Source organism: Mesoplodon densirostris, chromosome 4, assembly GCF_025265405.1.
Source record: "Mesoplodon densirostris isolate mMesDen1 chromosome 4, mMesDen1 primary haplotype, whole genome shotgun sequence".
Taxonomy (NCBI): Eukaryota; Metazoa; Chordata; class Mammalia; order Artiodactyla; family Ziphiidae; genus Mesoplodon; species Mesoplodon densirostris.
In genome coordinates, this window is record NC_082664.1 from 66617736 (window position 1) to 66637047 (window position 19312).

Genomic DNA, 19312 nt, shown 5'->3' on the forward strand with positions numbered 1-19312 from the left:
TTAGAAATTAAGTTAATGTTTCAGTAATTAACATTTAGTCCAACTTTTTTTTTAAACATTCTAGTCACAGGCCAGAAATTAAGTTTAAGAACCCAAATTATTTTTATGTGCAAGTAAGAAAATCTTAAAATCTTAACCATAAAAAGAGAATTAAATTCTGCATAAAATTCTAAAATACTATCCCCCTATTTTCAAAGGAATTAGGAACAAAAACAAAAACACCACCCCATTTCATTTGACTTAGTCAAACAGGGCACATTGTTTATGCTTGTCTCTTTCAATCTTGATCACATCAAGATCTTTACGAAGAAACCTCAATGGTTGTCATTTGAGAAATCTCTTGACCACAAGACTGAGTATTCTATGGCAGAGGCATATACACATTAAAGACATCTTAATAAAGATGCAAAGGAAAGCAAAACAACCCAACACACATCTTGGAAGAAGACAAAATGGCAGGCAACTGGTCGTCTGACCCTCTGAAGGCCAAAAATAAACATATCTTTACAGGAAAGAATGAGTCCAGTGAAAGAAAGAGGGGATGGAGCGGGGACCGTCGTGGCGAGAGAAGATGCTGACCTGCTCGAATTCAAAGTGCTAGAATCAAAGGTCTAAACGAAAACTCCGACGATGCCTCCGGGCAGAGCCCCGGGCCGCGGGGGGCGGGGCTCAGTCCTCCTTGCGCTCCAGAGTCTGTGCCGCGTGGATGCCGTTGCTGTAGACGGGGAAGGGCAGCGTGGAGAAGAGTCCCTCGGCCGTGGTGAACACGTTGCCGGCGGGCATCTGCGTCAGGCTGGCCGCACTCACGGCGCCGCCAAACGGTCCCGACATGTTGAGCCGGTGCACGTGGTGGTAGAGCATCTCCATGGGCGTCTTGGGGTCAAGGCCGAAGCCCGGGCTGTTAACGTCCACGAAGTTAACAGCGTGCGCGTTGGGCAGCAGGTTGCCCTGCATGGCCAGGGTCACCTCGGCTGGCGCGTAGCGGATGGTGCCCGTGGTGTAGACCCTCTGCGCGGCCGTGCTGGTGGCCGCCAGCGTCCCGGTCACCCTGTGCACCAGCGGCAGCACGACGTTGCCCGCCTGCAACCTCTGCAGCGCCTCCAGGTCCCCAGTGTACAGCAAGGAGTTGGACGCTCCGGGGCCGCTCCCGCTGCCGCTGCTTCCGCCCCCGGGGTGCTTGTCCCGCGGGGACGCCGAGAGCGGGGGCGACAGCGGGTCGGAGGCGACGGGGGCCAAGGCCGCGGGGGCCGAGGTGCCGAACTGAGTCTTGCGGGCGGCGGCGGCGGCCGTGCCGTCGGTACCGGGCGGAGTGAGGACCGAGTCGGGGATGGCCACGTGCAGCCCCCCGCCGCCGCCGGCGCCGCCCGGCGGGGACGGGAAGTGCTCGGAGCTGGGGGGCTTGGTCATGCTGTAGGGCGACTCGTTCCGGGAGATCTCCCGGTTGGGCGGGTAGTTCCAGATGCTGCTGTCGTTGTCGAAGTTGATGGGTTCCGAGATCTCCGTCTTGATCTTGAGCACCGAGGCACTGTTGGGGGAGGACAGCAGCCGCGGGGGCTCCACCAGGCCCGCGTCCAGGCCGCCGGGGCTCGACGCGCTGGACAGGCGCCGGCGGCTGGCGCTGCCGCCCTTCTGCCGTTTCCGCCTCTTCTTGCGCTTCTGGTGCTTGCTGGAGGCCTGCGCGCCCGCCTCGCCCGCGCTGTCCGAGTCCTTGGCGCTGTCCGACGACAGCGACTCGCAGTTCTGCAGCCGCAGGTCCGATTCGCTCTCCACGTAGCGCTCGACCTTGATCTGCATGGGGCCCAGCGCGCCGAAGCCGCCGCCGCCGTCCTCGGCCGCCTTGGGGTTCTCAAAGTCCGAGTGCTCGAAGCTGTCGTCGCTGTCGCGGCTGTCCGGGTTGCTGGAGATGTGGCCGTCGTCGTTGCAGTTCATGTCGTTGTCGCACGTGTTGCCCGACTTCTTGCGGTCGGGCTCCGGGTCTTCGCTGTTCTCGGACTGGTTCCCCTTCTCGTCGGACTTGGAGTTCTCGTTGTCTTCTGCGTGGGGCCGGCGGCCGCGGGGGGTAGGGGGCGGGGAGAGGAGACACAGGAGACAACGGGTTAGCAGGGCAAGACCCACCTCTCACCTGCGGGGGTGGGGGAGGGGAGGGCAGAGGTGGAGGGGGCGTCGCCTTATCCTGAGCAGCTCCACTGCCTCGGTTACTTAAAGCCTGGGCTTTCCCTCTCTTGAGGACCTAGATTAGCGGGACCCTGACTGAGAACGGTCCCCGGACCCACCCGCAGCATTGGCATCACCTGGAGGCTTGCTACAAATGCAGAATCCCAGGCTTTCACCCAGACCTACTGGATCAGATTCTTCATTTGAACAGGATCCCCAGGTGACTCTTAGGCACGTTAACATTCGAGATGTTCTGCGAAAATGCTCACGGACTCGAGAGTAAATAACCGGGAATAAGGTGGTAGTGACACAGAAAAATGATGATTTGCAAAGTGACTCTCCAAAGAGGTCTGCACCTTCCCCTGGTAAATATCTGCTCATTACTGAAAACCATACTCTCTATTCCTAAAGTTAGTTTTCTCTAGAGCACTGAGCGCCATCTGATTCGTTGTATGTGTTATTTTTATTTACTTCTGTCTCTTCCCCCAGCTGGAATATAAGCTCCACAGGGCAGGGAATTTTTGTCTTTTTTGTTCACTGCTATATACTATATAAATAAGGAGCAGAGATGGTCTGTTCTAGAACTCCGCCCTAGTAAAGAACTTTCTCGAATGAATGTAATTTACAAGAAATCAGTCAAGATCCTCCCCACCTGCTTCCGCCTCCCTGAAGCTGTATGTGGAGTAGAGGGAATACGATACAGGAGCATGTTCCCTAAGGATGGGGTTTGTGGCCGGAGTGCCCTAGTCATCTGGCACATTTTAGGGAGGATAGATTTTCTCAGTAATAGAACCTCAGAACCTTTAAGGATGATGCTGATTTTATGGCTCTGCTTTCGGATGGCAGCCTGGACTAGCACCTTGGACAAATCATGTAACTACTCTGGCCTTCATTTATTTAGCGGAAAAGGTTGGGTTAGGAGAGGCTTAGGAGTTTTTGCAGCCGTAAATTCTATGAGTTATGTGCCCCTTGCGTCTATGTGTGTCTGTGGAAGGGGACTGGGAAATGGAGGAAAAGTAAATGTTTATATTAGCTTTCCTGTGCTCCAAAGAACTACTCAAAGTTTGCTTCCCAAAATAACTAGGAATGCGAAAGCATGGATTTGTTCAGCATAGATTCAGAAAATGAGTAACAGATGGCACCCAGAAAGAGTCAGTTACCGATGCCATTAAGGATCCGACTTTAGAGGTATCAATCCCAGCTTGGTGAGGATGTGAATATTTGGGGCTCAAAGTCATGGTCTGTCTTGGAGCAACAGAGATAGCCCTGCTGTCTGCTTCTGGTAAAGAGGTTGGAGCTAGCTATGGGGTTAGGGCCGGGCTTCTTCTGTATGGAGGGCTGACATTAAGTGATGGCTCAATCAATCAATCTCTCTGTATATTTGTGTATATATATTTATATACCATAATATACCTATGTGTATGAATACATACCACAACATGCATACATGTATATATTTATACATATTTAGATGCATGTATATATTTACATAACACCACATACATAAAAGTATGTATTGTATATATGTGCACACACTTATGTAGTGTGTACATCTGTATGTAGTGGTATATAAGTATATATACATATATGTGTTGAGAAAGATTCAGTAATAACCTGATGTGACATATATCCCTATATAAACTTTGGCCAGTTGCTTCGTTCAGATGACACTCCTTTGGCCGTTGCCCACCCCTCAAGTTTGGAAAGGCAAGCCATAACTGCAGAACACGGAGAAGTCGTAATACCTGTAATACCTGAGGTGTCTTTAGAGTCTGACTCAGAGTCGGAGGTCTCTGAGGATTCCGAAGTTTTCTCCGGCAGGTGGGGAAGCTGTGCGATGTCCATTGGCGTGTCCTTGTACTCGGGGTTGCTGTGGAGGAGGGAGGTGTTCATCAAGAGTGCAGACACCCATTCTGGATGGGTTGCTTTTGACCATCTTCTTCCCACTTCCTTGCCCTGAACTTTTGGAGTTTAGAGGGTTTGAAAGACTAAGCATGCAATCATTTCTCAGCTCATCATGGGACTTTTACAGAAGCTTGGATTGCATGTGCTGGGGAACAGGTGCACCTTGCCACAATGACTGAATACCCAAATGTTACATGGAAGCCACCAAAAAGCTTTCAAATAATCAGGTACCACTGGGGGCCAGGGAACTGGGCTGCTTGACATTCCTCCCAGTACCACACCTGGGGGAAGGGAGGATGAGTGAAGCACCCTCAACAATTCATTCCCCTGCCTCCCGGGGTGCCCTGCCTTCACCTGGGCTCCTACTGAGTCCATTGCTTCAGTACCCTTGTCTTGGTTCCTTGATGGAGTCCTCAGCTGTTCAGATGGCTCTAAGGCTATTGGGGGTGGGGAGTTGGGGGGCAGAGCCCTCAGCACCTAATGATCCGACAGATGCACAGGTGCACCTTGGGCTGCGTGGATTATGGCTACTGAACTGTCAACACACCCATTACAATCACATTTTCATCTGCTCGTGTGGCATACACCTGTGGCTTGTTAGCTGGAAATCTGATTGCAGTGGGGAGAGTCCCAGTGTGAAAGAATGAAGCTAACCCCATTTGCACAAAAGTGCTTAATTTTCTATTTTTAATTCAGAAACAAGCCTCCTCTGGAAAAGGGAGTGTGTTCGGTCAGTCAGCGATCTTCTAGAAATGCCACTCCAAGGCCAGGCCAGTGTATGAGCAGTACCAGCTGCATAATCTGAAGGCACTAGGAAAGTCTCATGCCTCCAAGTGGAAAATGCCTCTTCTGTTCTTCTATCATGGCCAGTCAGCCAGAGACCTTCCATAGGTCTCTATGGCTCACTAGCTAATTTCTAGTGAAATTCCTGTATCAAAGAGTCACTGTTTCAGTAACTACACTAAAACTGCAAATATCCCAGGGGGGTTAATTCACTAAGATAACTTATCAGGGCTTTAGCCCTTAGTGTGAATTAGCGTCAGCAGCAGAGCTTTCTCTAGATGATCAGATAAGCCAGATGCTGGGAAGGTAGCCTTAGCCCTTGCAGTTTCTGTAATTCTGCCAGGTGTTGTGAGGTTACAGGAAGAAGACTGGACGAGCAGTAATTTTAGAACAGGGAAGTGCAAGCCTGGATGGAGCCCAGAAGTGAGGGATTCTGGCCAGGAAGAGGGAGCATGAAAATAGTGCTTGGGGAAGAACAGAGGACAGGAATGTGGGACAGAAAAACCAACTTCAATAGTTGCAATCAGGCCAAGGCCCTTCTTCCTAGACCTCCAGCCTGGAGAAGTGATCCTGATGAGTGACAGACCTGGGGAGCTTCCTCTGCTAAAGCTCATGTATGTCAGTCTCCTTTGGTCCAGAGGCCATGTGGCTTCACAAGTCCCTTGTCGGCCAACTCCTAGTCTTTTATTATTATTATTATTATTATTATTATTATTATTATTATTATTTTTGCAGTATGCGGGCCTCTCACTGTTGTGGCCTCTCCCGTTGCGGAGCACAGGCTCCGGATGCGCGGGCTCAGCGGCCATGGCTCACGGGCCCAGCCGCTCCACGGCATGTGGGATCCTCCCAGACCGGGGCATGAACCTGTGTCCCCTGCCTCGGCAGGCGGACTCTCAACCACTGCGCCACCAGGGAAGCCCCCCAGTCTTCTATTATTGAGCCCAGGGTGAGTCTTCAGGTCAGCTGAAACACGTCTGGCATGCCTGAGATTGAGGATCTTTGAGCCTGAAGGCTGGTCTTTGGTACCCAAACTGCTTCCTTCTTCTCCATATGGAATTAGGTGGACCAGGAGAACCAAACACTCATGAGCTTGTACCATGTGATCCTAGGCTAGACCAAGAGTGTTGCTCCAAAGTAGCACCAGCTGACTTCTCCTTACCCCTCCTCACTCCCTCTGTTTGGGGGCAGAGTAGGAAGTCATGAGGCTGATGAGGCAGTAAGAAAGATCCAGATGGGAAGAAGTCTCCCTGAATGAGATGAACAACCACAGGGATTACTTTAGTGCCCTGGGCTCCAGCAGCCTGGGGGACGGCCATCCTACAGTCGATGGTGTCCCTGTTACTAATGTCTAACTTTTAATAACAATGGGTCTCCTTGGCACAGTGAATGTCAGTGCCACAATACCTTATTCTGTCTTCTCTTTGGCATGTGAGTTTCTATAACCTTCTGCATTGCATACAGCCACTGTTCCATAAACCCCTAAGTAAAAGAATTCCCTGATAGCAGAACCCATCTTGAGCATATCACAAACACAGGGGATAGTTTGCATGAAAGGCAGGCTTTGGAGAAAGCCCCATTAGATACCCATACTTTTACCTTTAGAGAGCATTAATGTAGAGTAGAAGAGGTCAAAAAAGGGAAAAGAAAGTAGATGAATGAAGACTTCTAAGTGGTGCACATTAAAGCCCTCTCTAGAGCAATAATCATTAGTGTCTGATTGATATGCTATTGGGAGCAAGCACATTCATGCCTTCAAGTCGTCACCAGCGGACACAAACACACTCTGAAGGGTCAGCGTGCTGATGAGCCACCGCTGTCTGCATCTCTGTCTCAAAGAAAAATGGGATTCGGTACTCCTTGTCTAGATTATCAGTCAAAGGGCAATAACTTCCATTCATAAGACCTACTGGAAGTTTTCCTCCTCAGACCACATGTGGGCCCTGCTTGGTGGCTTTAGGCCAAGAGGAGCCAAAGACTAGAATGACAATGGTGGGAGGGAGCCAGGCTGAGCATTTTGGTAGCTTCATGGCAGGATTGGTGGGGAACCTCTCAGAAAGCTTGTCCCCAGACACAGACCACCCAGGCTATGCGTCTTGGTTACTTTGGTGCTAGCCTGAATCCACAGGCAGTAAGCAGATGACGATGGAGAGATGAGTGGTGTTGCACACTGGAATTCAGGGGCTGTTGAGCTTGGCTGCATTAATGGATATAAATTTGAGGATGCATTAAAACAGCGGTCACCCTTGCCTGATCACAGAGCAGGCAAAAGAAGACTGCCTTCATTTTTACACTGAAATTGTCTCAATTCTGGCAAGGCGGCTCCCTTTGCTTACCAAAACTTGAAAGTCTGGGGAATCCAACCCTACGCGATATGCTGAGGACTTCAAAGAGATGGGATACAGGAGGAATATGAACTCTGCCACTTCTTCTGCATCCCCTTTTCATAATTTTCACGAGGGTTGGAGCGCATGAGTATGAGAACGTGTGGGGGAGAAGGAGATGCTTTTTGAATACTTCCTCTGGAGGCAAATGTCTGTGTTCTTTTTCTGGCCCGAACATTTGTGGGGAAACCAAAGCAACCTCTGCAGAACTGCCCCAAGGTTGGCAGACCAAGAACTATTGAACATTTCGCAAATCTGCCCTCGAAGTCCCTACCGACATGGCTTTGAACTTTTCCCATTTCTTTGAATCTTGGGGAAAGAAAAGCAGAATTTCCATATAATTCCACACCAGATACTGTCAAAAGATAATACAACATGTCAGCTATTTACCATTGGGCTGCATGTTTTATAACTGAGATGGAAATGAAAAAGAATTCCAAAATATACCTCAGAAGATAATTCACCCAGATGATGTTCTTCTCATTTGCGTTCTTGGCGTTAATAGCTATTGTGGCACTAGACTGTATCCAAATATATCCTCCATTCTTCTGCATCCAACGATAGTACTTTGTCACACATTGGCCCTTATTCAGCACTGGTGAAAAAACAAAACAGAATAGAAGGCATTGCATATTAGGACCGGGACGAAATGGTTATCATCTCTGCAAAATCTGAAGCTTAGAAAGGGGAGGTCCTGGACTTCCCTGGTGGCGCAGTGGTTAAGAATCCGCCTGCCAATGCAGGGGACACGGGTTCGAGCCCTGATCCGGGAAGTTCCCACATGCCGCGGAGCAACTAAGCCTGTGCACCACAACTACTAAGCCTGCGCTCTAGAACCCGCGAGCCACAACTACTGAAGCCCGCGTGCTCCACAACAAGAGAAGCCACCGCAGTGAGAAGCCCACGCGCCGTAACGAAGAGTAGCCCCTGCTCGCGGCAACTAGCGAAAGCCTGCGGGCAACAACGAAGACCCAACGCAGCCAAAAATAAATAAATTAATTTAAAAAAAAAAAGAAGAAAGGGGAGGTCCCGCACCAAGCCAGGGGTGCCCCAGGGGTGCCTGCCCCTCTGTATGCTTAATGTAGAATGCCATTAGTAGGACAAATAAAATCACCAATTCAGTGGAGCAGTGGCTCCGGAGCTAGGGTTACTAGCGTTTGTAGCAAGACTTTATTCCATTTTGGACAGTCATGGTGTGAAAGGAAGGATAACAGGACTACAAATCTTTTTGGCTCACAGAACAGCTAATGCGGTGTGGATATTGTCAATGGGTTTGACGTCAGATGGGAACAAAGGCAAATTTGGATGTGATTTATTCATAGCTTCAAGGTAGCCCTCTTTGCGATTCTGGATATCTGAATGGTTCCAAAGATGCTTTCCGCCTCTGTCTTTGATCATTTCACCTCAGCACGAGCACTATCAACCCGTGTCCTTATGTACCGGTTTCTTTTGATCTTGTCGAACAGAATTTATAGTATGAACTAAATCTACATGGGTCAGTCAGGGGAGATTCTGGTGAGAAATTTGCTGAACGTTGGAACAAAATACATTCCCTCACCAAGTCAGAGAGAAACACTGGCCTAAGGGAAGCACAGGTTTGACTTAGCTAGAGCCAAACAGAGTGACAGCTCCACACAGACTCTGAAATATAGCCCCAAATGAAGGAACAAGTAAAAACAATCAGTAATGTGAAACGGTGCCATTAAACATCCACGGAAAGAGAGCTTTAAAATGCAGATGTTAAAAATGATACTTTAACCAAAATCTTGCCAAGTTGAAATGGATTTGATTTGTATCTGGGTACGCTTGAGCTAGTAAAAGGGGGAAGAGTGCAGTAAATCAGCCCCTGAAATAAAGTGCTACGGATGGGAAGGGTTTAAAAGGATGCCGGAAACGTGCACAACCCGCTGTTATCGCTTGGATACGAATTGCAGAGACTCCACACCCCCCAGCAGCGCACCAACTGGCCGGCCACTAGAGGGCAGTGTGCACTCGTCCACGCTGCCCACTCTTGGCACGTCCTTGTCTCCGTCTGCTAAAATGAAAAACCTCTAACTGCTGTAATAAATTTGGCTAAATTAGCTGCTAAATGGTTATCTCAAGTAATATGTATTTGCATTAATCATCTTGCTCTAAACCAGAACAAGCCAGAGTCCTAAAGACGTAGTAAATTCATATTGTCCATTTAATTATGGCTAATAAGTGCTTCATATACAATAGTTTCATGAAGTACATTTTGATTTTTTTGGAGGGGGTTGGATGGGTAAAGGGAAGTCACTTTGGAAAAGAGCTGTGTTTAAGGCTGTAGAAGCTCTTCCCATCATCATGTCTGAGCCACTCTTCCTAGCTCTGAAAGTGGTCAAAAATCAAACTTCCATATATTTCATCCATAAACATATAAACTTCAACGCTTTTCTCCCATTCTCTCTTTTTTTTGTCTCACAATACACGAAATGGATGGTTGTAAAATGTAATACTTATGTCTTAACGGTGGCTTGAAAAAGCCTTGCTTTGATGAGTGCTTCAAAGAGCCGCGAGTTCTATTCGGAAACTATTCTACAGTTTAGGGTATTTTTAAAACCCGGAACTGTCACCTTCTCTTAGTGGTGAGGCTCCACAGGTAGGACTGTACTCTGCTTTTGTAGGCAATTGTAAGTTCTGCCATTCGGCATGCATGGCTTCCCCGGCTCCAAAACTGTGTAGTGAAGCTGAAAGCAGTAAAATACTGACTCTGCCATACAGCACTTCTGTCAAACCATTGTTGCATGCAACAAGATGTGCTTTTATTCAAATCCTCTCAACCTGGTTAACTATTAATAGAGGAACGATGGGTTATGAAATTCTGCCCACTATTTTCACAGAAATACTTGCAGCATCCCAATCAGTGGTTGGCGTGTAATTCTACCTGCTGTGTATCTGGAATAAGGGATAATTTCAAATGGCTCTAGTATTTTTATAAAGGCAAAGAGACTAAGAAGCCCCTTTTATAGAGTCACATGAAGAAAACACTGAGATGGTAGGCTAGACCGGCCCAGCCTGGGGATTTTGGACTGGAATTTGACCCAAAGCAGGCAAAATTAAAAAAAAAAAAAAAGACCCCACAATACAGTGCATAACAAGGGGCAAAGTGAGGCAGAAATTATAAAGTCAAATTAGAGTTTGCAGAATCAGCATAAAGATCACCACGCCCTCTCCTTCCTAATAATACTTTCTCCTACTTACAAACAAAGAAACAGAGAAACAAACAAAATCTCCTTTCTGAAATGCATGACCAGTAAAACATCAGCCTTGGGGTGGGCCCCCTAGAGGTGCTGTGAAGGGGCAGAATGGCTCATTTGCTAAAAGATTGACGTGTGTCACCTTTTTGGGTTAAGGCAGCATGACTCTGGGTCTGATTAGGTGCATCTGTGTTTCCTGAGAAGATAAATACAAAGTTATTAGGACCCATGATTCCACGAATATTATTTATCACCCAGGCCAAGGGCCATCTAGCAAAGAGAGGAGACCTCAGTGAGAGAGAGGCAGGCCAGGGAAGTTTACGTGATGAAGTGGTGGTGAAAGAGCTGCGGAGAAAAGGACCCCTGAGGGGTTCCCCGGGGAGTCAGGAGCTACTTGAGTGCCTTCACTTACCGCGGTCCACACCACAGAGCAGATCCAGGGGCCCATCACCGTCAGCTCAAGAAGACAAGTTTAACCTAATCCATTAATTTGCCCTGGGCCAGCCTGACAAACAGAATTCTGAAAAGGTAGACATTCCAGCATGGTCTTGGATCATGACTGTTTCCTGAGGATCAGTGTTTTCTGAATGACACCCCCATGTGTCCGTGGGGATCTAGATAACTCAAGATAAGGCGCTGAGTTAGCTCCTACTGTAGCATGAAATGTTGACCAAAAGATCACCCCAGTTGCGTCTGTTTTTCAGGAGGACCCATAAAAGCGGTCACAATGGAATTTTGCTTCTTTTAAAATGAACACGGAATAATTTTTGCTTGGGGCTCTAGAATATAAATTTATGATTTGTGGATGAAGCTTCCTGCTTTAAAAAAAAAAAGAAATCATACTGGCAAATCAGTTGGATCATTCCAGCTGTGCCAGAGGCAGGATCTGACAGCTTTTCCTGAGCTCATGTGGTCCTAATCAGCTCAGGAAGAAAAGCCACTTTGGTGCCAGTTTGAAAGAGATTTTTAGTTTGTAATAAATTAGACAACTTGAAAAACACAAAAACTTTTTTGATACTCTCTAATCCAGGGCTGCTGTTTTTATTCTGGGGTTTTTAGCTTTAAATAATGGAGAGAAATGAGAGAATGTCTGTGTTCCTCTATTTCACAAAATCCCTTCTGTGGAGAAAAACAGAAATAAGCATGATGTAAGTTACTTGGTATGGAAGTCCTTAAAAACCAGTTAATTGTCCCTTGAAAAGAGATAGATCCTCATCAAACCAATGAGCCCAGGAGGACATTCATAACAGTGTGCTCAAACTATAAAGAGAGGAAACCGAGAGAGAGAGAGAGAGAGAGAGAGAGAGAGAGAGAGAGAGAGAGAGAGAGAGAGAGAGAGAGAGAGAGAGAGAGAGAGGAAATATCTGTGAGGATCTTATTTTTAGTCTTACACTGTGATATGGTCTGAGTGCTTCTGACACATAACCTGGCATCTTCTCTTTGGTTTATCCCAAAGTTTACTTTTGGCTGTCCAAACCTTTTGGTAGAGCAGCCTATGTGTGCCCACTGAATTCAATGATCACAGCATAACATTTCTGGAAAGATGTCTTTAAAACTGTGCAATAGGAATTCGTTTTTATTTAAGGATCTCAAAACATGAAATGGCCTTTTCTTAGGTTTTAGAGGGTAAACATGAAGACACAGGGAGGCTGACTGTGTTTCTCCCAGATGCCCTTTCAGTCTTGGATGGTCCCAGGTATAACCGTGGATGCCTCTGCTACTGCACGACAGCTTGCTCCTTTGAGCCCTGAAGTCTAGGGTGTAGCCAATTGCTTTTGGCTGCTATTGCTCAGCTTTGAGGAAAATCAAGAAGTTGTATCAGTACTGCTCCAGCTTCCAAGCTACAGGTGCCTTTGAGTTACAGACTGTGCTCTTCAGAGGACAGAAATGACCCTGCATTTGGGAGAAGAAACTACTAGAGACAAGGAGAGACTTACATCTTGCTGGGGGAACCATTCTAGCCCTGCTCCTTTGACCATTTTTGTCTCTAAGTGTCAAAATACATTTGGGAGAAGAAACTACTAGAGACAAGGAGAGACTTACATCTTGCTGGGGGAACCATTCTAGCCCTGCTCCTTTGACCATTTTTGTCTCTAAGTGTCAAAATACCACCCACCCCTAATTGTGAAGGGAGTGGCAAATACAGTTCAATCCAAAGAAAAATGCTTATGTGTTAGAACACGTGACCTTTTACATCACATACACACTTTGCCCCACAAAAACTGGATGCTCAGATTGATTGACTGTCTTTTTAAAAAGTCACCTGGCCTCTTGGTTTGAGCTTAGTGGCAGGCATACAAGAAATGTACTCCTTGTAGAGAAAAACTACGCCCCCCCCCCCCCGCCCAATCTGATGAGCTCTTGCTGGAGTGCACATCTATGGCCCTGCACGCAGTGACCAACAGAGGGATTTCAGTGTTCCTTAGGAAAACTTTGTCCACAGAGATAGACTGATGATTGAAAGGACATAAAGGAAGCCTGTGTCTGTGGCAGGAACATAACTCTGTTAGTAACTCAAAACAAATCAGTCCAAGTTTGCCTTCAGAAATATGGAGGAAAAAAGAGAACATGGTCTCTTCCTGTTGGGCTGTTCCACAAAATCAAAGCCAAAGATTCTAAATAGTGAGTTACTTGTGTCTTCAAAAGAAGGAAGCAGTCTAATTCAGTTTGGAGAGGAGATGAAGAAGACATCTCAAAAGCGGTCTTTTAGCAAAGTGTCTCACAAAAGGACATTTTAGAGGTTTGCATATGCATTAAAAAGCTGTAATACTTGGTGTATTCAGGTAAGTATAGAATAAATAGGAAATGGTGAGATCATCGGAGATTTTCACGCTTGACATTCACACAGCTGAACAAAGAGCTTCATTATCGTCATGGCAATATGAGGGTGCATCTGCTGCTCGGCTCACCCCCCCTTGAGCTACCTTCATCAATGGCTGCAGAGAATGGGGAGTGGGGGGTTTTCTGCTAGATACTCAAAAATTAATTTTGAATTCACTAATGTGGAGAGCGTGTAAGTTAGGGGGTGTGTGCTAGAATCACACTTTCTACTTAATACCACAGTTGGGTGCTTAGCTGTAGCTACCGGTTTTTCTTTCTACATTCACAAAACTGGCAGATGAAACATGAAAAAGAATACTGACTCTTTAATCTCTGCTTCTCCACCTAAGGCCCAAGGCAGGCTGACAGGGAACTTCATTCTGGAAACAGGACTTTTTTTTTTTCTTTTTTAAATTCTGGATTACTTTTTCTTCTGCTTTTGAAAACTGTGGGCTATAGGGAATGAACCTGACATAGACTTAAAACAAGAACAGTTTTCTTTATCTAAAAAGTTATAGTCCTTGATGCCTACAGAGGTCATTTTCAAAACCCACAAGAGAGACAGCATTAGAGCCAGGAACTGTGCATTTAGCGCTTTATTTACTTACAATAGAGACAGTTTTTCATTTAGAAGTGCTCATAGGATCAAGCAAGGCTTTGATGCCATGCAGACTTTCCTATAGATTTTGCAATTAGTGAGCTAGATGTCTTAAATAGCAGGCATCCACAAATTGGTTTTTAGTTTTTTTGTAAATTTACGTGCTGAGCAATATTTGGTCAAATTGAATGATATTTGATACTTAATGTGAGTTACGAGCTTAAGGACAGAAGACCCGTGGATGGTCTGTGAATGACTATGCATCATCTATGGATTTTCCCCCTAATATCCTAATGACAGGCCCTGCTTGAATTGCTATCTGTGTGATTTATAACCTCAGAATAGGTTTTTTCCTATATCACCGCCGCCAATTGACAGATTTTTATTAACTGTTAATACTGAATCCTGTAGAAAACTTTTCATTGATTGAGAACATATCAATTTGTTAAGTTTAAAAAATAAATTCCTCTTTTCTTGATGATAACGTGCTGAGTTGGAGACCAAGGCTTTTGAACATTGAGGGGATCATGTTCTAGGACCGGAAGAGTCCAAGTAATTGTTGGCACGAGTGACATCTGAGATCTCAGATTTTTTTTTAAGCTGTTTTCAGTCCTGTCAGGGAGTTTCAGTACTGTTTATTCCTGACCTTCTTGACCTGAAATAGTTAAGAACAGAGTATTTTTTAGCCTCCAAACCTTCTTTTTTGTTGGGGGTTTGTTATATAAAGGGACACAGTGAACTCTTGTGCATGGAATTAAGATTTATGACTCGGATGGGCTTCCGTGGTGGCACAGTGGTTGAGAGTCCGCCTCCCGATGCAGGGGACGTGGGTTCGTGCCCCGGTCCAGGAGGATCCCACATGCCGCGGAGCGGCTGGGCCCGTAAGCCATGGCCACTGAGCCTGCGCATCCGGAGCCTGTGCTCCGCAATGGGAGAGGCCACAGCAGTGAGAGGCCCGCGTACCGCAAAAAAAAAAAAAAAAAAAGATTTATGACTAGGAAATCAGGGAAATGGTGGATTTATCCATTCATTCAATAAATAATTCTTTTGAATGTGCCTCTCTGTGCCAGGCACTGGGGGATAGCAAAGTGAGCAAAATCTGTCACTGGCCTGAACTCCTGTCTGAGTCTGAACTGGTCACAGAAATTCTGTCTCCCTTCCCGGGGGTTGGTTTAGGTTTGGAATATGATGAAACACTGCACAACGAGACTCAGGGGGAAGTCTCTCTACTGTGGGAGACTGTTGAAAATGTTTTCCTCCTTCTGAAAATAAGGATTTACTTCTCTTTGTCTTTGAATGGGAGACAGATGCTTATCAGTCATTTTTACTAGTAAGTTTATCACAGTGATGATTTATGGAAAGTGGCGTGGAGGCCTATGAAAACACAGCAGGTCCAACCTGGCCTGGGTGAGTCCTTCACCTTCCTTTAAAAATGAAGAGGAATGGAGTACTGGGAAGGTTAAGCTGGGATGTAGGGAGACCTAAAGAAAGGTAAAAAGATGAATCTTTTTAAATTTTTATTAGAGTATAATTGCTTTACAATGCTGTGCTAGCTTCTGCTGTAGAGTGAAGTGAATCAGCCGTACACATACCTATATCCCCTCCCTCTCGGATCTCCCTCCCACCCCCTGCCCACCCATCCCACCCATCTAGGTCGTCACAGAGCACCGAGCTGAGCTTCCTGTGCTTCATGGCAGGTTTCCACTGGCTATCTGTTTTACGCGTGGTGGTATATATATGTCAATCCTAATCTCTCAATTCGTCCCACCCTCCCCTTCCCCCTTATAGGCAGGTTTATTTTATGTCTCTGGCAGACTCTGTGTTTCTGGATGCAGTCATTTCATTAAGCCTACTAAATATCTTTAGCAAGAAATATCTAAGTGGTGAGGCATAGGTATACAAAAATTAGTGTTCCATAATATCGGGACTATTTAAAGGAGCCCAGACAAACGTCATGTGTTCAGCTGTTTTGTGGATCGTCAGAAATCCTGGTACTTTGTTGTGAAAACATTACAGATTCTCCCAGGTAGCGGTCACCGTTGAGTGTCCTCTGAACAGCTGTTCTGCCACTTCTTCCTGGGTAATAGAACTCCCATTTGGGGCTTTATGTGTGGTGGTCTTCCCCCAAGTCTCAGGAGGGATAAATGTTTGTTTATACCAGCCACAGTAATTCCATCCAGCATGTGGCTGAGGCTGGGACATTTGATGAAATGCTGGACAATGAGACTTTCCTGGAGGGCCTGTGGGAATATTTTCTTTTCTTTCAAAAAATGAACACAAAGTAGCAACTGACCCTTTCCTGACTTTGGACATTGTCCTGTGAGGAGCTAATCATTGGCTGTGCTACAGCTGTCTTTTGATCATGAAGAGAAAGTGAAGACGATTACAGAGAAAGTTGAAGTCATTTTTACTTGGGTTTTTGGTTACTTGTAATCAGGTGGGTTCTGGCTAATGTGTCTCGCCCCAAATTTGAGGAGGCCAGAGAGGGGGTGGGAATTCTCCAAGAGCTTCAAATAACCTGCTCTTTAGCTAACCCTATATTAATGGAAAAACACTGTATGCTAAACACATACACAAATTAAATCCTATGCTGCTCATTTGTGTTTAAAAAAAAGTTTGAGGGCTTTTTTTTTTTTTTGAGATATGCAGGGTGTCATTAAATCAACATTTCAAAGAAAGTGTTTTTTAGAAAAACGATGTCATCTTGTTCTTCATTTTGTATCAAGAAGTACTGGAATTGAGTTAATTTAGGTTAATTGATTTCTGTTAAAATGGAGGATTTAGAAGTATTGTTTCATTTTCTTGATCATGCTTTATGAGAGCAATGGGTTAGTTTCTCTCAAGTATCAGGTGTTTGTGTTCTGAAAATAAAAGCAACTACTAACTGAAATAAGGAAATAAGGAAAAATAAGGAAAAGCCCAAGAATCCATGTTAGAATTGCATTAGAATGTATCAGTCAAGTCAAAGATCTGGCTTTCTCTCTGAGCAGAGAGAAAAGATCACGTGCTACGTTTTGTGCCTTTTCGTGTGCTCTTCAAAGCTTGGGATGTCCTCAACACCTACCCGACGCCCACCCCCATCATATCTCCTGCCGTCTTGCCATGTTCTTTCAACGTCCAGGGAAAACGTGCCTCCTGGAACTTCTTATCCTTCCTTGGTGGCCCCCACCTCTGGGGCTTCTTTGTTTTGTTTACACATCGTGATAGTCCTCATTTTATGCCACCTTTTCAAAACTGGCTGTTTTCCTGCTGTCTTCTCCACCAATATGTAAGCTGCTTGAAGGTAGAGACCATGACTTAGTTATTTTCGAAACTTTATAGCAATACTGCGAAGCTTGTATGTAGTAAGTACTCACAAATGTTAGATGACCTTGAACAGGGAAAATATGACTTTTCCTAGTCACACGTGCAGTCAAGTACATGGAAAAATATCAACCTGGGGAAAAACGAAAGACCTCCTTTTGCTTACAGGTTGACTACTACGGCTAAATATTAACTTTCTCCACTGCAATTTAAAACTTTACATCTTTGTAAAGAAGTCGATCCTTTACCAAGTAACCACACTCGTTTCATTTGAACACTGATTGAGATGCCCTCAGAGCCACTTGACTATTCATATTTCACTACTATTAATAAAATTCATTCAATTGGGGGGGTAAATGACGTCCTTAAGATCGTAAATACAGTCGATCTGTATTTACTTTTACTCCATGTAAAATAATGCCTTCTAAATACCAGCGTAGCCAGTACTTCTCAAACTTTTACATGAATGCGAGTCAACTAGGGATCTTGTTAACTACAGATTTGGATTCAGTAAACCTGAGGGTTGGCCTGAAATTCTGCATTTCTAGTATGTAGTGAAGCAGGGATACTCAGCTGGTACGTAGGCCCTTGCTGGTCTCTGTTCTCTGTGTTTGCCTGACCTTGGACTTAAAAAGCTAAAATCAGCACTTGCTGAAAAAGAAAAAAAGATGTAGGGCCTCCCTGGTGGCGCAGTGGTTGAGAGTCCGCCTGCCGATGCAGGGGACACGGGTTCGTGCCCCGATCCCGGAGGATCCCACATGCCGCGGAGCGGCTGGGCCCGCGAGCCATGGCCGCGGAGCCTGTGTGTCCGGAGCCTGTGCTCCGCAACGGGAGAGGCCACAGCAGTGAGAGGCCCGCGTACAGCAAAAAAAAAAAAAAAAAAAAAAAAAAAGATGTAAAGTAATAATACTAACTCACTCCTGGGAACTTCCTTTCATCCAATGGTTAGGACTCCGAGCTTCCACTGCAGAGGACACGGGTTCGATCCCTGGTCTGGGAACTAAGATCCTGCATGCCGCACGGCACGGCCAAAACCAAAACCAAAACCGAAAAATACCTAATTCACCACTCCTGCATAAAAACCTGACTTTATTTTGTCTCCATTTGACAGTCTTTTTAGTTAGCGGATAGGCACATGATGTAGGCTGACTTGGCTTCTGAAAAAAAGTCAGACACGGTAGCTATTAAATGCATTTCCTTTCATGCGAATTTTCATAATCATATGGAAGAAGAGGAAAAACTCATTTGCTTTGGGGGAAAATGCCCAGCCAATGATCAGGTGGCAGCTCAATCCCTGAAGACCCAGCGCTGGAAAAAGCTAAGATCAGGAAATAGAAAAAGTCCCCTGTGCCATCTGCATTTGGTCCAGACATCAAACTTCACACCTTCCCTTCTTCCTTCACTCGCCGCTTCCTTTACTGCATGCGATGGCTGCATACCCGAATCAACAATTACATTCCCCCTTTGTTTTTGTGGCAGATGACAAATGCATGGAGGACATCTTGTGTTTCCTAGGCAGGCAGGGCACTTACTTTGATTGATGCTCGGTTGTGGAAAAAAATGAGCAGGGAAGGAATTACAATGGAGGGCCTGCAGACTGGAAGGGGATATACTAATTAGTCCTGCATTAAGCAGTCGGCTTGCATTTGGTGATGAGACGCCTTCAGGAGGGAAGTGTAGGGGTTATTGATGCAAAACAGCGTGGAATGCATTATGCCAGGTAGCAGTGTATTCATTTTGTTAGGATGTATAGAATTTTGTAATTAAGAAATAAACAGGCTACTGTATTCTTTTTTAACAGCTCCCCAATATATTGGGTAGGCTGTGCTTTTTAACTCTAATGATCTCATAGACAAGCTGAAAAGTCCTCCTCTCTTTCTGAAATAAATCTTCCAGAGTGGATCCAGTTCTAGGAAGGGAAAACTGCCACCACGTCTATGCTTGCTGGCTCTTTCTTTCTGAAGCTCCGCTGCTCCAGAGCCCGAGCCTTGACCCTTGCTGCTGGGACACAATGTAATAAAGAGAAAGGAAGTTTTCCCTCAGGCCACTCTTTCCAGGTTTTAGAGAGTCGTTGCTGATGTGACCTGGGAAGAACCCTAAAGATATCTCAAGGCAAATTCAGCATCTTCCATAGACAGGGGCGAAAG

The 19312-nt window shown here is 45.8% G+C and overlaps 1 protein-coding gene across 2 annotated transcripts in view; it reads right to left on the minus strand.

Moving 5' to 3' along the window:
- Nucleotides 1-669: 669 nt before the first annotated feature.
- Nucleotides 670-19312, minus strand: part of NPAS3 (neuronal PAS domain protein 3) — an 873929-nt gene continuing 855286 nt past the window's right edge. Inside the window, exons 9-11 of one of the 2 annotated variants that reach the window (XM_060098177.1) lie at nt 7674-7821; nt 3909-4024; nt 670-2033 (exon numbers count right to left, since the gene is read on the minus strand). In XM_060098177.1, coding sequence (XP_059954160.1) covers nt 670-2033; nt 3909-4024; nt 7674-7821 — 1628 coding nt within the window. Of the gene's footprint in view, nt 2034-3899; nt 4025-7673; nt 7822-19312 lie in introns of both variants that reach the window. The other variant, XM_060098176.1, reaches the window with a different exon arrangement.